Raw genomic sequence first — 20460 nt, 5'->3', positions numbered from 1 at the left:
ACAAACCGCTCTGTATAAATCCTGTTCAGATTGCAGAGATGGGGCTTACTGTTTAGTAAAGAAGAAGGTCAAGCATGAGTCCTTTTCAGGACTTATCTGCTGAGAATCACATTTGCACAAAATGAACTTTCCAGGTACAAAAATAGATATGTGAATCTGATTAAAATGACCCAGTTTTTATTGTTGATGGCATCAGAAATTCGATGCTGGCATTACTGTTGTTTACTAGTTAGGTATAACATTATCCTCGTGAATACCCTTCGTATACACAGACATCACCATCTTCATGCTAAATTTTGGAGGAAATACTTCAGGCTTAGCTGACAAAAGTAAATTTCCCCAGTCTGTGAAATAAGTCGTTAGGATTATAGGAAGGAAAAAAATTACTTTTCTTTCCAGTTTTATTAAGACATAACTGAAATATAACCTTGTGTAAGTTTAAGGTGTACAATATGATGATCTGATAGACGTACATGTTGTGAAGCGATAACCACAGCAGGTAGTTTACATGCCCTTCACCTCACATCACTGCCATTTTGTCGTTGTGGTGGTGAGAACATTTAAGGTCTACTGTCTTAGCAACTTTCAAGCACACGACACAGTATTGTTAACGGGAGTCACCACGCTGCACATTAGTTTCCCAGAACTTACTCATCTTATAACTGGAGCTTTATGCCCTTCGTCCAACATCTCCTCACTTCCACTCCCCAGACCCTGGCAGCCACCCTTCTACTCTCTGTTTTTTTATGACCAACTTTTTAAAATCCCACTTAGGACTTCCCCAGTGGCGCAGTGGTTAAGAATCCAACCGCCAATGCGGGGACAGGGGTTCGAGCCCTGGGCCGGGAAGATCCCACATGCCTGTGGGATCTAAGTCCGTGCACCACAACTACTGAGCCCACGTGCCGCAACTACTGAAGCCCATGCGCCTAGAGCCCATGCTCTGCAATAAGAGAAGCCGCCGCAATGAGAAGCCCGTGCACCGCAACGAAGAGTAGCCCCTGCTCGCCACAACTAGAGAAAGCCCACGTGCAGCAAACGAAGACCCAACACAGCCAAAAAAATTTTTTTAATTTAAATAAATTAATTAAATTCCACTTATAAGTGAGATCATGCAGTATTTGTCTTTGTCTGACTTATTTCGCTTAGCATAATGCCCTCCAGGTTCATTCATGTTGTCACAAATAGCAGACTTTTCCTCTTTTTCAATGGCTGAGGAATATTCCATTGTGTCTGTATACCACTCTCCCTATCAGTTTATCCGCTGGTGGATGCTGAGTTGTTGCCACGTCTTGGCTATTGTGAATAATGCTGCAATGAACGTGGAGGGTGCAGACATCTCTTTAAGACAGTGGTTTCATTTTCTTCAGCTCTAGACCCAGCAGTGGAATTACTAGACCACATGAACATTTTGCTTTTAATTTTCTGAGCAACCTCTATACTGCTTTCCATAGTGGCTGCACCAATTTACATTCCTACTAAGAGTGCACAAGAGTTCCCTTTTCAAGGAGCTCCTTTTTCATGGAAAAAACTCTATAATGGCGTTATGAAGGTAGAATGGTCCATTCCTTCATCCACCTTTTGAACAGTGAACTTCATGGCACTTAAACAAGCCCCATGGAGAAAAGGCCTGGTTCATTCTGAGACTGAGCGCAAACTACCAACGTGGTGCTGGGAAGCAGAATGAAGCCTGGCTGACCGACCTGGGAATCCCAGCCACGCAGGCTGTAACGGGGGAGAGAAGAGGGGGAGAAATGTTGATTTCTAATTACCTCTAAGTGAGGGTGAGGTTTTAGGCTCGGCACCTCAGACCTCGGAAGTGGAAAGACCCTAACCCCACCTGCCTCACAGGAGCAAAACAGCACCTCCTTCTGCTTGCAGCAATCCTCCTATTCAGCACTGTATTTTGTTCTTCAAATGAGGTGGTTTTGAATTTTTTCAGTGTTAACACTAGCCAGTATCAGATGCCAAGTGTCGCTGTCAATAACAAACCACATCATTGTCAAAGAAATTTAGAGGAATACAGATTTTAATTTCACGTTTCCAATGTGGTGAATAGAGAATAGAATGAAACTACACAATAGAAAATGCAGTGAAAAAATTTTTGGAAAGTATCCTCTCTAGTGTGAATTAAACCACTTGGCAAGAGACACTGGCCGAACAAAAAGGTAAAAGGATAACAATATGGAAGGAACACTGATCCCCCTCAAATCACATCACAGACTTTTTAGGGCTGGAAGGGATATTCACAGGGAGATCAGCTTGATGCTTTGTGAAGATCTAAAGAGGTGGGATGGGGAGGGTGGGAGGGAGGCTCAAGAGGGAGGGGATATGGAGATACATGTAAACATGTGGCTGATTCACTTTTTGTTATACAGCAGAAACTGACACAATACTGTAAAGCAATTATATGCCAATAATGATTTTTAAAAAAAGCAAAAAAAAAGATGATTCTCTCTTACCTCTTCATTCAGAAGATGAGAAAACTGAGGCCAAGAGACAGTGAATTTGGCAAGATCACTAGCTGCAGGGTTGGGACCAGGATGGAAAATTAGTTGCATTTGAATATCCATCTGGATGAATCTGAAGTAAATGAGACCCTCCCTAGAGAAAAGGCTACTTCCATGATCATGGCTTCTCTGGGGGCACACAGGCAGCTGCCCAAAGGAGTGGAATGTTATAAATCTTAAAATAAAAGCTGCATTATAAGGAGCTACTCACCCGACATTGACAAAGTGAGATCCTTGGTCCTGTTATGCTCTCTAATATCTAATATTTTTTGCAAATCCTTAACAAACACTCCAATAATTTCTACGTTAAGAGAAACTGCGGGCTTCCCTGGTGGCACAGTGGTTAAGAATCCGCCTGCCAATGCAGGGGACACAGGTTCAATTGCTGGTCCGGGAAGATCCCACATGGCGCGCAGCAACTAAGCCCATGTGCCACAACTACTGAGCCCACGTGCCACAACTACTGAAGCCTGCACACCTAGGGCCTGTGCTCCACCACAAGAGAGGCCACCACAATGAGAAGCCCGCGCACTGCAATGAAGAGTAGCCCTCGCTCACCGCGACTAGAAAAAGCCTACGTGCAGCAATGAAGACTCAACACAGTCAAAAATAAATAAATATATAATAAATCTTAAAAAAAAAAAAAAAAAGAAAGAGTGCACAGTGGAAATTCTCCCAGGCAACTTGTAGCTGTGAACTTCAGAAGGACTGTGAACAGCAAGGGCTTCAGCAAGGAGGGAGCAATGCCTTGACAGTCAAACTGAGTATCAGTAAATCTGAAAGAATATTGCATGGAAGAGCTTTTAAAATTTCTTTGAAATTACACTAACTCACTTGGTCAAATCTTCCCGCAACCAGAATGAGGGAGCACGTTCAATTTCTTCACCTGACAAATGGCGAGACACCTGCAGAGAAAGCTTAAGACACTTATCCAAGGAGGCCCAGTGTGTCTGCAGGGGCAGGACTGACAGACCAGGGGTGGGTCTGCACCTGGAGGACCAGGTTTCTCTTCTTATAGCCAATCTCTCCCTCTGCTGAGTCTCTTGGCAAGTTTACATCCTGCCCATGAAAATCTGGGCTCCAGTATGAAAGAACAAGCACACAGGAGAAAACTGGTCATAAAATTAGCCTTTACACCTGAAGTAAGCATTATTTTCAAGAGCACAGCTTTTACGGGTACATTATATACCAGGTCATGGGTTTTATTTTCATGGATTTTTAAAGGCATTGCTTGTTTTCCTTTTTGAGCCTTCACTGCATGCTGTCCACTTTGATGTAAGTCGAGCACTCAACCATCTTTTTCAGTCTCACAAGGACACTTTTAAGGCAGAACTTAAATAACTACAAAAATTCATTTTACTGGAACATCGACCCTTACATTGTCTTCATTTTTCCACTTCTCATATGCACGGTTGGTACTGTGAATTCTGATCCCCTCATCACCTGCCCCAGCTCTTTTCTCTTCCAAGTGGGAAGAGCACCTTTACTTCAGGATGGGGAACGGCAAATGAAAAGGGAACTCATTTGCTGTGGCTGCGGAAGGAGCCTGGAAGCCAGTGGACATTCGCTGCACCTCCCGCCTACGAGCCTCTCACCCTTCCTCTTTGTCTCCCCCACCCCAGAGTTCTCTGAACCGACAGCCTGGTTAACCTTCGGGAACGTTCGGCAGAGTTCCGGGCCTCGAGGTTGCTGCGTTCTTCTCCCAGGGCAGCAGTGCTGCTCAGGCCCCAAAATGAGATCTGAGAGGAAATCCCCAGCGAAAACACCCCTGCGCTTCCCTCCCCATCCTCACGCGTCATGACTCTCACACGTGCACGTGGCCCAATATTGCAGCAAGACATGAACTATTTCCTAGAACGAGTCCCGATTTTATCCTCTTCCTCACTTCGACCGTATTTTTCTTGATGTTCCCACTCTTGTAGATTACTATGGTCAATCCTGTCACTAAACCATGATTTTGGAGATGCATCTCGGCAGCCCGGTCACCTCCCCGACCTGCCCTCCATTAGCCACACGTGGAAAGAATGTTCCCTACCTTTCACTGAGGCTTCTCCACAGCTGTGCACCTGTAATAGACGTAAACGTGAAACGTTAACGGAGGTATTTTCCTCTTGAGGCACGTCTCAACTTAGAAATATGCTGAGCTGTTTTAAATGGAATGCTTAGATCTTTAAACTCTAGAAACTATCAAATCATACAGTGTATACCTCTGGTACCACAACTCATTCAGGCAAACTGTCCACAAATATCCACAGAGATTCTACTATCTACAAAAAACCTGGACAGGTACCATGGGAGATGGACACCATACAACACGTGTCCTGCCAGGGACTGTACCGTCCAGTGGGGCAGACAGAACCGGCACTCAAGCAAATATGAACCAAGAGAGGTGGTGTAGGAACTCCACACGAAACACAAGCCACGAGAGTTCAGGGAGGAGAGAAAATGTGGCTGGTCAAGACAGCACCAACAATAGAGGTCGCATTTAAGGTGAACTCTGAAATGGTACTGACAAAGGGGAACAGAAACAACTGTTATTTGAGAAAGGAGATTTTTATCTTGTCACTCTTTAGGTCTTTTGAGCTTATATCTAGGCCCAAATGAAATCAACAGTTATATATATATATATGTATATATTAATACACACACATACACCTAGACCTCACTTGCTTTCTTAATTCTCCAATGATTTTCTTCATTGGACTGTGTCTTGATACTATAGTCCCAACTAGCAGCTTTAATGAAGTTCAAGAAAAGAAATGGCCATAAAGTGTTTTCCGCTTTTTCTATCAAATAAAGATGTTGTCCCTTTTGTTCTTCAGTATCCCCTATCAAAGATCTATGTCATAAAGCCTTCTTAAAATTCAGCCCTAGGAAAAATTTTCTCAAAATTGCTTGCATCCTTTTATCAGATTATTAGAATTGTGCAGTTGATCTGGTTTCCCTTTCTGCCTAGACAAACAAATAAAGAAGATGTGGTATGTGTATGTGTGTGTATTATACACAATGGAACATTACTTGGCCATTAAAAACGAATGAAATCTTATCTGTGGCAACATGGATGGACTTGAGGGTATTATGCTAGGTGAAATCAGTCGGACAGAGAAAAACAAATACTATATGATTTCACTTATAAGTGGAATCTAAAAAAACAAAACAGGTGAAGAAAAAAACAGAAACAGACTCATAGATACAGAGAACAAACTGACAGTTGACAGCGGGGAGAAGGGTGGTGGCGGGGATAGATAAAATAGGTGGTGGTGGGCATAGGTAAAATAGGCGAAGGGGATTAAGAGGTACAAACTTCCAGCTATAAAATAAGTCATGAGGATGTAATGTACACATAGAGAATATAATCAATAATATTGTAACAGCTTTGCGTGGTGACAGATGGTAATTGGTCTTACACCAGTGACCATTTCACAGTGTATAAAATACTGAGTCACTCTGTGGTACACCTGAAACTTGTATCATATTGTGTGTTAATTGTAACAAAAAATAAAAGTGGAGAAATGAGTACTGGTTGCTGGCTAAAGGAGCGAGGAAGTTAGAACGGTGAGGACAGCAGCCCCGCAATCACCAGGCACAGACCAGGCTGCGGCTGCACAGCGCTGAGGACGGTGTGGTGTAAGAGGCTGAGCAGGAGGAGAACACTTGAACTGGGGGCACAGAGCTGGTTCAATGGGTGGGCTGCTGAACAGAAGGAAGCGCTGAGGACTGACTTCCAGCCCTGGCAGGGGCTGGAGACAGGACTTCCAAAGGCTAAGGTTAAAGACGCATCGATGGTCTAAGGGACCGAATGCAGGGCTTCACACACGCCATCAGAGTACAAGCTGGGACGACAGAGCGCGGAGTGGGCACAAAGGCCTACAGTTCACAGGCCACAGCTCCAGGTGGGCCCGCGCTCAACCGCGACCAGACTGGGCATCAAACGGATGGTGCAGATTTGGCAGGAGGAAAGGCATAAAGGGACAGTGCTTGCCGTGCCCCACAGGTGGCACACGGGGACCTGCGGAGCCCTCCTCCACTGACCAGGGCAGTAGTTGAAGAGCATCTCAAAGACAGTGTGTGTGTGGGGGAGGGGGGGTGGAAATTACTGGTTCTTTTCAAAGAGAGAGAGGAGAATGTGGTCAAGGAAGAGCTGAAGGCTGCAGGAGGAGCTTCCCCCACGCAGAAGCACCCCCAGAGCCCAGACGAAGGGGCCAGGGCTGGGGAGCGAGAGCAGGAAACCCATCACAGCCGACGGTGTCCACGCTGGTGACTCGGAAACCAGAGACATGCGGCCCCGCGGGTTTTGCAGCGATTAAGTCCCAGAAGGTATCGCCACACTTGGCTCCCCTATTTTATGTTAAATATCTAAGGTGGTATTAAAGATAGGATGGAGGGAGAGGAGGGACACAGTTACATTCTTAACAAGAGAAGCTTCATATCTTTAGCCAAAAATGCTGTGGGAGGCGGGGAAGTTGGGGAAGAGGCGAGGGGACAGATGACTGGGGAGTCCTTTCCTCCCCGCTCCTGCCGTGGGGCCAGGGTAGCTCACGAAAGCCCGGCAGTTCTGGATGAAGCCGTGGAGCTACCATCCTCACGTCTGGATTCAACTTGAAGCCGACTGTGTGCCTCCCGGAGACCAATTCATCACCACAGGGCCCTGGGCTGAAGGGCCTGCAAAGCCAGGCTCCTGCCAACCACACACAGCACTCAATGGGCCTTTGTCCTAAAAGACTCAACTGGAGGGGACGACGCAGGCACCAGTGCTCCTTCAGCCACAGACCGGGGAGCACTGAGAGAGTGCAGGGATGAATCCTGTTCTCCTTCTTCCCTCATGCAGTAGAAACACTATATTCAGAGCAACGTTCCCCAGTGAAACCATGGACAGAAAAACTGGCCTGTGACAAATGCAAGCCCTACAGCCTGGAGCGTGAGAGCTGGACTCGGGCAGAGAGGCACCCACAGTGGGCCCCAGCAAGAGGAAGGTGCTCAACACGGACCAATGAACAAACCCATGCTGTGCTGGTTGCAGGTCAGAGCTGAATAGAGGGGCCTGCTACTGACCAAGGTGCTTCTGTTTCATGCTCCTGTCTGATCCTTACACAATATAAGGAGCACTTCCCATTTCACAGGATAAAGAGGTTCGGATTATGTAGGAGACTGAATAACGGCCCCCGTATCAGGTCTTAATCCCCGAAACCTGTAACATGTTACTTCATCTGGAAATGGGGATTAACCAAATGCGATGACGTCATGGGCCGTGAGATGGGGACACCGTCCTGGATGATCCAGGCAGGGCCCAAACGGAATCGCAAGTGTCCTTGTAAGAGGAAGGCAGAGGGAGGTCTGACGCAGCCTGAGAGGGAGGCGATGGGATCACAAAGGCAGCGCCTGGAGGGATGTCCTGCAAGTCCAGGACACTGGGAACCCGCGGAAGCTGGGATGTGCGAGGGATCCTTCCTGAGAGCCGCTGGAGGCAGCAGGGCCCTGCCTGCGCCTTGATTTTGGCCCAGTGGTACTGATTTCGGGCTGTAAGAGAAGACACTTCTGCTGTAATGAGGCTCCAAACTCGTGGTAATGTATCACTGCAGCCACAGGAAACCAGTACAGTGTGTGATGGGGCCTCTCTGCAGCTGAGGACTGGAGTCAACTAGCTCTAGAAGGCCGGGATCCTTCCCACCCGAGCACCTGAATTTTTGTTTGTTTGGGTTTTTTTGTTTGTTTTCTAGGTTTTATTTGAGTTGTTTGTAGCCATCATCATGTTTGATCCTGGGTGGCAAGGGAGAGACAATTCTTAGACCCGCAAATTAATTCTTTAAAGGACTGAATCATTGCAATGGAGAGCTTTCCTGCAACTGGTGAATATCAGAGTTCCACCTTTGCAAGGACATCAAGCTGGTGAGACAACACAGAGAATGGTCCTTGTGAGCGTGAGAAAAGGATACTTACGAAGTCTTTCCACTTCATCCCTGGCCTCCCCCATTTGTCTGTTCCTTATAACTTGTGCCCAGACTGGGACCAGCTTCGTACACCAGTGAAAACAGTGAGATGCTCAGCTAGCTTTGTGAGCCCCCTGCCCTACTGAGCTAGAAGGACTGCTGGTAAAACTGGTCAGTGGCTATTTCTTCTAAGACTTCCCTGAGGGAGCTCCTAGAGGGTGAAAATGTTACCTCTATTTGAGAGAAACAGGTTCTCCTCCATCAGTTATGAATCAGGCAGAAAAACGGGTATTGTCGTGCACTGATCCCACCAACCCCAGTACAAAGCCCTACAGCGTGGAGATGCCCCACCTCTAGGCAGACTTAATACGTCTGGCTAGGTAAAGAGAAAGTATCAGGACAGGTGCATCTTAGGGTTTAAGAGGTAGAGAGTTAGGTATCTGATCTGTGAAACAGAAAAGAGGAGGGTGGGGAGGAGGAGAGGGAGAGAAGGAAGATGCGTACAAGAATATAATCTAAATCTACACATTCAAGAAAAGTGATAACTGGACAAAACCAAATCTGGTCACCTTCCCAGAATTACCTTCAAATCTTGAAACACACTTATGTAAAACAATCTTTCTAAATGGTTTATACATGAGTTACAGAACTGTAAAGACTTAAAAGATAAACCGGATTTAAAGTGCTATTTAGAACACTATGATGGTAAGTCCTTAACAGGTGATGGTGTTGATACATCCGTAACAGCCTACATCCCTGGTCTCAAGGTCAGCATTAGGGAGGAAAGGGTGCCTCCCACACACAGCCTCGGTGTCCCCGCCAGGGAATAGGACCCTGGACAGTTCTTACATGCATCCATCCATATGGACCCCACCTAAAATTATCCCCCCATCTGGGGTTACAGTTAGTGGAATCAACTGCCTCACTGTAACCCCCTCTTAGCTATTTTTGATCAAATCAACCTGATTCCACTTAATTTCACGGGGCTCCATCATTCCAAGCAGGGATTTTTGCCTATTTACAAAAACTAGCTCAAAAACCCTGGTAGAAAGAAGCCCCTCTGAGTATAGAAAAGCTTGACTCATATTTATAATATAGTTAAGTTACCCAGAAAACCTTAAGCAAAGTTTTTAAATAATTCAAGTTCTCACCTGAATTTTCCTTTTTAATTTGGTGTTAAAAATGAATTTCTTTTTCAACTCATTTAAAACAATGCATTGAACCCTTCCTTGTTTTTAAGCCCTGAATTCATTATTTTTCTCCATAGAGGCAGAGAAAACATTTATATAAACTAGTCCATCTTCCAATGGCCCAGTTTCATCATGTGGGATGTAATAAATATTTGACTGTTATCCTCACTGCAGCCTACTTGAATATCAAAATAGTATTTAAAATAATAGCGATTAGAGCCAAAAGAGAAACCAGCACACACAAACCTTTTGCCCAGCAGCAGTAGCTATGACAAAGGACAACATCAGTTAAATACATAATAAATATTAAATACATTTAACAAATTTAAAATTAATAGTTAACAAACATTCAAAATAGAAAAGTCAATGCCTATATAACCTGTTACTTTGTTCCTTTTCAAAGATCACTCGGTTAATAGGCCTACACAAAGGTCAGACATTCAGGGTCTAGAAAATTAAATACCATAAAAATGAATCCTGAGTTTACTTACCTCTCGTTCTAGACAAAACCATATCCTTTATTATTTGCATAATAACACGTCCAAGGACCATGAGGGAAATCAGGTGATACACTCTCCATGGAGTCAGTGCAAGGAACCTGTGACAGCAAAAACAGACAAATCATTATTTCAACTTGAGGACGGTACCTTTTTTAAAATATTAGGTTTACTTTCTGCCACAGAAACAACAAATACACTCAATAATAATTTCACTTGTCAAAAGCACCCCAAACGTGACCACATGAAAGTTACCTAACAGGCATCAAAGTCAGTGAAATAAAAGCGCTTGAGCCGTGTGTACTTTTTTTTTTTAATAAATTTATTTATGTATTTATTTAATTGGCTGTGTTGGGTCTTTTTTGCTGTGCGCGGGCTTTCCTTTACTTGCGGGCAGTGGGGGCTACTCTTTGCTGTGGTGCGCGGGCTCCTCATTGCCGTGGCTTCTCTTGTCGCGGAGCACGGGCTCTAAGCACGTGGGCTTCAATAGTTTCAGCACATGGGCTCAATAGTTGTGGCTCACGGGCTCTAAAGCGCAGGCTCAATAGTTGTGGCACATGGGCTTAGTTGCTCCACGGCATGCGGAATCTTCCTGGAGCAGGGATCGAACCCGTGTGCCCTGCATTGGCAGGCGGATTCTTAACCACTGCACCACCTAGGAAGCCCGAGCCATGTGTACTTTTGTGCCAGGCTTTCTGCTCTATCCTCCAGTCTGGGAAAAGGATTTGCTATGTTGGGTATGGCCCAAATATCGCTCTGCTAACAGATGGAATAGAACTGACCTGGAGCAGAAACATGATGGGCTAAAATAAAACGAGGCAGAGATGCAGGGTTTTCTCACGCACACAGAGTAGTTAGAGTAGATGCCCTTTACTGGCTGTCCTCTGTCTTATGGTTTTTCTTTTACACCATATTCATTTCTTTAACACCTACCCTGCGCCCCACCAACCTCTTAAAAATAGCAGTTATTAGGGAACCAATTTGCTAGCCCTTTCTCTTTAAGATCACTGCCCTTTTGTCTATCTGCCCACCTCCTCTTCAGAGGGAAACAAAGAATTCTTTATCAAACAGCACACAAACCCTACAGTACTTTTTTTTGTTTTGTTTTTGATTGGATTTATAAAGGAATGGGATGGCAAAGACGTCGCAAGGAGCTTTGAGCCTTCATATAGACGTTGAAGGCCATTTCACAAAAGTTAGTTGCGTAAGCTGCCAATTAATATTGACTTTGGTGCCATTACAACTCAGAAAGATTAATTTAACAAAGATGTCACTTAATCCTAGTTGCGAGGCAGTGTGGGATGTACAGAGATGCAAAGAGCACGTGAATACTGCCTTCGAGGAACTTACTTCCTCGTCAGATGAACACAGGCTGCACTAACAAAGTCCAAGGCAATGAGTCTTGGTGCTATAACCAGACCTGAGTAAAGAGCAAAGAGAAGCAAAAGAGGAGAAATGATTAACTCCAAACTGGGGAAGATTTCTAAAAGTGGCATTGAACTTGGTCTGGGAGGATGGATGCAATTCAGAGGAAAACAGAAGCTATTCCAATTGGAGGATACATGAGCAGAAGATAAGAGTCAGGCAAGGGTGAGGTGTACCTGGGGCATGCAAGTGGTCTGGGGTGGCCCCAGCAGAAGCAGAGGGATAAACCAGAGAATTAGGTGGCTGGCAGAGAGAAGAGATTGAGGTGCCAGGCTGGGGCAGACTGTGGCCAGCCCTGAAGTATGTGGAGGGAGTTTAGTCCTAACACTACTGACAACAGAGAGAAAGCAAAGGTGTAGAGGAGGAAAATGAAATGATGAGTGATTTAAGAAAACGGCTGGGAGCAGCAGACAGGATGAGGTGGGGTAGGGAGGACATCTACTAGAAGGACTCTACTAGAAGGTTATGCAATGTGCTTGGTGAGAAGTGGTCAACGTGAGATGCTGGTGAAGCTGTGGGTAAAACCTCTCCCAGGGTTCCAGGTCTGGTTCTAATGTTAACTGTGTGTGTGACCTGGGCCAGAGTGGGTAGAATAGGTCAGTGCTTCTTAAATATTGGTCCGCAACTGCCAGCAGGTTGGCTGCCTGAAAAGCTTGTTAAAATACAGATTCCTAGGGACTTCCCTGGTAGTCCAGGGGTTAGGAATCTGCCTTCCAATGCAGGGGGCACAGGTTCGATCCCTGGTTAGGGAATTAAGATCCCATATGCCATGGAGCAACTAAGCCTGCACGCCGCAACTGCTGAGCCCGCACACGCCTCAACTAGAGACGCGTGCTGCAAACTACAGACCCCATGCACTCTGGAGCCTGAGTGCCACAACGAGAGAGAAGCCCGCACGTGGCAACAAAGAGCCTGCACGCCACAACGAAGATCCCATGTGAGGAAACTAAGATCCATCGCAGCCAAAGAAAAAAAAAAAAAAAGACAGATTCCCAGACCCCAGGCTCTTCTCCCCAGATCTTCTGAAACAGGTGATCTAATTCCTGGTATTTCCATTCAATAAATATTTATTTATGGGGGCCTACATTGGGTCAGGCACTGTGCTACCAAAAAGGAATAAATGCAGAGGAAGGAGCAGACATAAAAGACAACCTGTAGGGACTTCCCCGGTGGCGCAGTGGTTAAGACCCTGCCTGCCAATGCAGGGGACACGGGTTCGATCCCTGCTCCAGGAAGATCCCACATGCTGAGGAGCAACTCAGCCCGTGTGCCACAACCACTGAGCCTGAGCTCCAGAGCCCACGAGCCACAACTATTGAGCCCCCGTGCTGCAACTACTGAAGCCTGCATGCCCAGAGCCGGAGCGCCTCAACTAGAGAAGCTACCGCAATGAGAAGCCCACGCACCGCCACGAAGAGTAGCCCCCGCTCACCCATGCAACTAGAGAAAGCCCACGTGCAGCAACAAAGACCCAACGCAGCCAATAAAGCAACAAAGACCCAACGTAGCCAATAAAAATAATTACTTAATTAGAAGAAAAAAAGACAACCCGTAATGCCAACATCCATATCTTCAGTAACAATAATCTGTTCTTCCACTATGGGTCCAACGCTTGCTCTGTTTTTGAGCTCTTCTGTTTGTTTTAACCGAGCTATTTTTTTGCTATTTATTTTCTTTTTGAGTCACTGTTCATTTATGATTAATTACTGCGCTTGTCTGTGTGCCAGGCTCTCTGTGTTCCCCACCTCACACTGAAGTGGCAGTTTTCAAACTTTCTGACAGTGATCTACCGTTAGAAATTCATTTACATCTAAATACATACAAATGAGACCAAAGTTTCAAAAATAATATTTATTCTTACAATGTATGATGCCTTCTGATACTTTCCTTCGATTCCATTATGTTTTTAAATGCTGGCTGTGACTCACTAAATTGACTCCACAGATGAGTTGTAACGCACAGTGTGACTCACATTGTCAGAGGGAATCTGGAAGGGTTAGATTAGTATGTTTCATTAGAAGGGCCTGCTTTGCAGAGTCAGGCAAAGCCCTAGGAGAGAAAGTTCCCTCAACTTTAAAGGTCTTTGGAGCTAGCCAGGAAGCCATTTTTGTATCTTTAAAAAACCAAAGAAATGCAAAATCAGCGGAAGCAAGGAAGGTCATTCGTTATTCTTTCAGTGGAAACTATAATCTTCCAGGAATAGAAAAATTAGGGAATGACAGGACTCTGACCCACCACCCTGGCGCCGGAAGACCTCATTTAGAGGACATTGCCATACCAACTCCCAAGAGCACTGGGGATGCCCCCTCCCCATGTTCCCTGGGTCAGGGTCTAGCTGGCATCTTGTCCAAGGGTCTCATTGGTCATTAAGAATCCTCAGCCAGATGAGAAGGCAAACCCAACAACTACTTGGGATAGAAATGCCATAATTGTATGGGATTTCATGTCTCCTTGGCAGATGAGAGTCTTTGCAGCCCAGCAAGTAAGCATAGAAATGTTTGAGAAACGAAGTCCTAATACTAATAATTTGTATTCAGAAAAATCTGCACATATTTGGTATTTTAATTACTTACACTGTCTAAGATGATTCACTTCATGGTTCCAATTTAAAATATGTAGTATACTTTGAAATTAATATCTTAGGAACACCTATGAGTTTATTTTATGGGAACTGCCTAGTGTTTGGGAGATCTTGTTGTTAGACAAAGTCCTTTTTTTAAAACTTCCATTTTGGTAACTTTCAAACATATACAAAAAGAGAGACCAAAGTATAATAAACGCAGCCTCAACAATTCTCCATTCATGGCCAATCTTGTTTCTTCTATATTCCCACCCACTAAGCTCCCCCAATCACATACACACCTAAATGATTTGAAGTAAATATCAAACATCACATAATTTAACTTGCAAATGCTGTCATTTATCTTCAAAAACAAAAAAGGACTTTTTAAGCTAACAATACCAACAATATCACACCTGATAAAATTGCTTTAGTTCCTTAATGTCATCAGATACTTGTCAGCATTCACATTCGCCCAGTCATCTTTTGCACACGTGCACACACACACACACACACACACACTCAAAGACTGAAACAGAATCTGAAAAAAGTCATACTTTGAAACAGATAGATGTGAGTTTTAAGTTTCCTGTAATTTATAAGTCTCCTGCCCGCCCCCCATCTCCCTCTCCCCGCCACCCCTTCTATTTTATTTTAATTTTTTGCTTAAAATTTTTGTGGAAGAAACGGACTCATTTTGTCCAGTAAAGTTTTCCAGAGTCTGAGAATCATTCCTTGTATCCTTGTGGTTTAGTTTAACATTTTCCTTTACCCCTTCTGCAGACTGTAAAACTTGGCAGTTGCACGTAGAGTCTTGACCAGATTCAGGTTCAACTTTCTCTCCCATAGAGCTACATGATAGGTGGAGATGTGTGTTCCCATCAGGAGGCACATATTGTCTGGTGTCTCCATTTTTGTGACATTAGCAGCTGTGTGTGATGACTGCCTGGCTATTAATTCCTCACAGGCTACCCAGGGGGGAGGAGCCCTTCATTCTTGCTTTGGGTATTAGCTGAGTCACATCTATAACGAGAAACTTCCCTTCATCAATGTTTGATGACCGGAAGAGATGGATTTCATGGGAAAGGCAGGATCAACACTTGATTCTTTCTCCTTAATTACCAGCCTTCAAGATGAGACAGTTCCTTGATATCCTCTAAAGGTAATGAAGTTGGTTTTCTTCATTCCTGTGGGTGCGTGTGTGTGTTATTATGACTGATGTGCTCCAGCTGACTGCAGTCTCATCCCCACTGACCCTCAAGTGGCCCATCTTAGCTGATAGGAACTTAGGTTGATTCCTGAGTCACTTTGGTATTAACCTTAGTAACCTTTGATAATAAAGCACTTTAAAGGGACAGGTAAAATATAAAATTTACAAATGCAGTACATATACACACTACCAAATGTAAAATAGATAGCTAGTGGGAAGCTGCTGCATAACACAGGGAGATCAACTCGATGATGGGTGATCACTTAAAGGGGTGGGATAGGGAGGGTGGGAAGGAGTCGCGAGAGGGAGGGGATATATATGGGAATATATGTATAAATACAGCTGATTCATTTTGTTGTACAGCAGGAACTGGCATAACAGTGTAGAGCAATTATACTCCAATAAAGAGCTTAAAAAATAGAAAGAAAAAAAAGAATCTAACAAGAGAGAATAAAAATCGGGTACTTCCAGGTGCCACCTCATTAAAGGAATCAGGGACTATGCAAGAACTATACAGGTTTTTTAAACTTTGTAATTTCCTCCTTATTGTTGTTTCCTGTTTCCCTGTAGCGATTAGCGGTAAAACTCTAAAAACAACAACAACAAAAAGAAAGGAGTATAATGAAACCTTTAAATGAAATCAATCATTCACCAAAGACTCTTGGAAAATGGCTGTTAAAATTTGTTAGGTTTATAAACAAAATAATGTTATGTTAGCTAAAATTGAAAGCTCAAAGAAACACAAGGGTTACAACCTTACTTTATCAAAATTTATTTTTTAAAAAGTAATTGAGGCACTTCCCTGGTGGCACAGAGGTTAAGAATCCACCTGCCAATGCAGGGGACACGGGTTCGATCCCTAGTCTAGGAAGATCCCACATGCCTCAGAGCAACTAAGTCTGTGCACTGCAACTATGGAAGCCCACGCGCTCTAAGGCCCACAAGCCACAACTGCTGAGCCCGAGTGCTGCAGCTACTGAAGCCTGCGTGCCTAGAGCCCAAGCACTGCAAATAAGAGTAGCCCCCGCTCGCCCCAACTAGAGAAAGCCTGCGCACAGCAACGAACACCCAAATGCAGCCAAAAAATAAATTTAAAAAAAATTTTTTTGAGTAATTGAGCAGAGTTATTTCAAAGCAATCTTTTCTTTATATGAAAACTGTCTTACAGGACATAAAAAAAGAAAAAACAATCCCTGTCTGCTGGCCGTGATTCTGATGCCGCAGCTCTGTGACACCACTCAGAGAAAGACTACACTTTCATCCAACCCATGATTTCCTCAGTGAGAATCACCCACCTCTACTGAAAAACATCTCATATTGGGAAGCTCAGCCTGTCTTAGGCATCCAGTTTCTTACAGTATCCTTTTATTACTGGGGGAAGGGGAAATTCCATTTTCATTCCATAACCGGTGACTGTCAGGCTCTGGGCTAGCTGCAGGGACACACTGATGACTAAATCCCAGCAAAGCCAGGAAGCAGACAACTAAAAAACTACGTTTAACCCAAGCACTTTCCACAAGGCTGTAGGAACAGGAAAGAGAGCCAACAGCTGCATAAGGAAGGCAGAGAGAGCTCAAGAGAAGGTGGAGTTTAAGCTCTGACTCCCTAGAGCAGTCGGACTTTGTCAGGTGGAAAGTGCCAAAGACATTTCAGGTCTGGAACAGGATACACAGAGGAAACAGCAGAAGTGCAAGAGGCTAGAACAGGAGAAGGAGAAAGTGCCCTTAACATTGGTCTCCCTCAACCAGGCAGCACTAATTTTGCCCTTTGGAACCACATTGCAGTGAATAAAACCAATGATGTCTAGTGAGTGCAAACACGGTTCTAGACATCATTTAATGTATTCACTCATTTAATCCTTATAACAATGTATGTATTCACTCGTTTAAACCTTACAACAATCCCATGAGGAAGGGATTATCCCCATTTTGCAGATGAGCAAGAGGAGGTTAAGAAACTTGCCCAAGGCCCCAAGATCAGGGGAGGTGGGACCAGGAGCCAGACAAGATCCAGGAGTCCAGACCGCTTGGCTCTAAGCCAGCGCTCTCACCACTCTGCTAAATACCTCCAGACACAAGCTCCTGCCTCCTCCTTCACCTGTTATCACAGGAAAATAGCTGGAAGGGCTGTCACCAATTTTCCAGAGTATGTCTGCTCAGGGTGTGCTGAACTGACTGAAGAGATCCCAGCAGTAATCCTCAAAGACACCAACCACCAAGGTTGCAGAAAGGGGGGATTATGTTCACACCTCCTCAGGACAAACATCTCTGGTCCCTTCACATCTTCTCCAGGCGTGCCATCCCTCCTCTGGCCAGGCTCCAGGTGTGACTCTTTTTGGACCAAATGCTTCCACTGAGTATCTGATCCCTACAGAGTAGGGGAACCAAGAGGGGCCTTAAATCCCATTTGTTCTAGACTCCATAGCTCTACTTATACAGTTTTTTAAAAATTCATAGGCTGTATTTTTTAGAGCAGTTTTAGGTCTACAGGAAAATTGGGTAGATTGTGCAGAGACTTCCCATGTATCTCCTCCCCCATCCTTCCACCCCACATACAATGTCCCCTAGTATTAACCTCTTGCTTCAGTGTGATATATTTGTCATAACTGATGAACCAATATTGATATGTTATGAACCAAGTCCTAGATCACAGTAAGGCTCACCCTTTGTGTTGCATATTCTATGGGTGTTGACAAATGCAGAATGTCATGTATCCATCATTATAGTATCATACAGAGTTTTCACTGCCCTCAAAATCCCTGTGCTCCACATGGTCATACCTCCCTCTCCCCATAAACCCTGGCGACCACTCATCATTTTACTGTATCTACTAGTTTGCCTTTTCCAGAATGTCCTACAGTTGGAATCATACAGTATGTAGCCTTTTCAGACTGTCTCCTTTCACTTAGTATTTACTTAAGTTCCTGTGTCCTTCATGTTTTGATAGCTCATTTCTTTTTACTATTGAATAACATCCCATCATATGATGTATCACTGTTTATCCATTCACCTCCCGAAGGACATCTTGGTTGCTTCCAATTTTGTGCAATTATAAATAAAGCTGCTCTAAAAATATGTGTGTGCAGGACTTTGTGTGGTCATAAGTTTTCAACTGATTAACTCATTTGGGCACTTTTTTTTTTAACAGCTCTATCAGCATACTGGCTTATTTTGAATTCACAGGGAGCTAAAACCCTCAAGGATTCTGTTTTTCGGATGTAACTTCTGCATCTCAGTATGTCCTATTACATTGGTTCTTGTTTGACACGGCCCATCATTCAAACCTACAGCCCTTAATGGTGGCATCAATCGCTTCGGTTCTCTTGTCCAGGATCATGACACCCACACATTTGATATCAGCATGTCATCTGTCCTCATCCGCACTGATGATCAGAGATCAATCAGCACTGGAGCCCTGCGACTCCCACGGCGACCTGATTTCTTAATCAGCATTTTATGTATATGACAGACCATCCAGTGTGCCGCTACATTCCATCCATGTTACTCCATCCTGTCCTAAAGACATAATAAGAGATTTTCTTCAACACCTTGTTGAGACCTGCTGCATTCCTAAGCTTGGAGTGTCTGTAAGTGCTGACCTGCTCGGCTGACGCTGAGAATTACTCTGAGGTATAGAATGGCTCTCAGTAGAAGAACCGAACACCATTAGGACCTGCCAGTGAATCTCCCACGACACAGCCTGATTTGAGCTCCAGGGTGACCTTGCTGACCTGCCCATTCACAGCATTCACAGAAACACGTGGTGACCCCCTCACCCGGGGCGGGGGGGGGGGAGTTTTGAAGCAAAAATGGCCACACACAGGCGGCCAGAGGATTCTTGAAAGTTTCAGAACGATTATCCAGAGACGGGTTGTGGTCACATCACACAAGGCCCAGGAGGTCACGGGAAGCAGTGATGAAGTACAGACTTTGAGGAGTGGGGCTGTGGACAGGAATCTTTCTCACTCTAAGGGGGCTATGTAATTTTAACAGGTCCAGTGCAAGGTAAACATGCAGAGACCTCATTGGGGGTGGAGAAGTCAACCTCCCCTTCCCACCAGACGGCAGCCCCAACCCACAACAAACGGGAGCTCCCCACGACACCACAGCCCCTGCTCCAGGGCATGTTCAGGACCTGGATCCAGGGTGGGGGTGACGTCCCTGCCCACTCGTCACCCTGCAGGCCGGGGCAAAGACAGCAATCTGTGCCTGAGGAGGACCCTTCTCACATCTGTGCTCAGGCCCCAGAGAGGGGCAGGTGGTCACAGTGGAACACAAGTCTGCCCCTACTGATGCAACCTGGCCGCTGCCCTGGGCAGAGGAGCCGGAGTGGTGATGCAGGGTGAGGTGGGGAGGGGAGGCTGGGCAGGGTAGCACCCAGTGGCCGGGAGGAGGCAGCCAGAACCCCATCCTGGGGAGGGGGCCCCACACCTGAGCGGAGGCCCCACTCTTCCGGCATGTGCTTCACTGTCCTGTTGAACTTCACTGACAAAACACAAATTCCACAACGGAAGTACACAGAATTACAAGACAGCAGCCTTAGAGCATGAATCCCCAAGTGCAGGGCCTTCTGAGCACCAGGCTCTGTGTGACTGCACAGGTCACACGCCCGTTTAGCCAGCCCTATCAAGGCTTTTTTTCACCTTAAAATCATTTTTAGTTCAATAAAAAGGCCACGGACACTTGCCTTTTTCCAAATTAGCCTAGGGACCTGCGACGACAGCAACAGATCCTAGCAGTGAGAACATTAAGAAGCACAACTAACCACTAAGTCTCCAGCTTTTGTAAACATCTTTCTGCAGATGGATGGGTTTTTTCATAACCAATTAAATTAAAATACCACTTTAAATATTGTTTCTCTTTACTAAGACCGTTCCATGTAGTTCTTTTAGCTGACATAAGACACAACATTTATCTGACAAGGGGTAATCCGAATTTTGGAAACCAAGACAGGGTACGTGTTATATATGACGACTATAACGTACACATACATATCACAGTAGGTAAACATTACATATGACAATTATATGCTGTATATATAAGTATATAAAATTATATATACGTTTTATACATATATAAAAGCATATCATATGTATGTAAGTATACCCATGTGTCTTATAAAGACACACTGTATGGTGTAGC

At 44.8% G+C, this 20460-nt stretch overlaps 1 protein-coding gene across 1 annotated transcript in view; it reads right to left on the bottom strand.

Annotated features, from left to right (window-relative positions):
- Positions 1 to 20460, bottom strand: part of RETREG1 (reticulophagy regulator 1) — a 130073-nt gene that overhangs the window by 82734 nt on the left and 26879 nt on the right. The window contains exons 2-3 of the mRNA XM_057708519.1: positions 10119 to 10225; positions 4546 to 4576 (exon numbers count right to left, since the gene is read on the bottom strand). Of these exons, the coding sequence (XP_057564502.1) occupies positions 4546 to 4576; positions 10119 to 10225 (138 nt within the window). The remainder of the gene's footprint in view (positions 1 to 4545; positions 4577 to 10118; positions 10226 to 20460) is intronic.

The sequence above is a fragment of the Hippopotamus amphibius genome, chromosome 15 (genome assembly GCF_030028045.1).
Source record: "Hippopotamus amphibius kiboko isolate mHipAmp2 chromosome 15, mHipAmp2.hap2, whole genome shotgun sequence".
Classification (NCBI taxonomy): Eukaryota; Metazoa; Chordata; class Mammalia; order Artiodactyla; family Hippopotamidae; genus Hippopotamus; species Hippopotamus amphibius.
The sequence above is the reverse complement of the archived record's forward strand: the minus strand, read 5'-3'. Positions and strand labels throughout refer to the sequence as shown.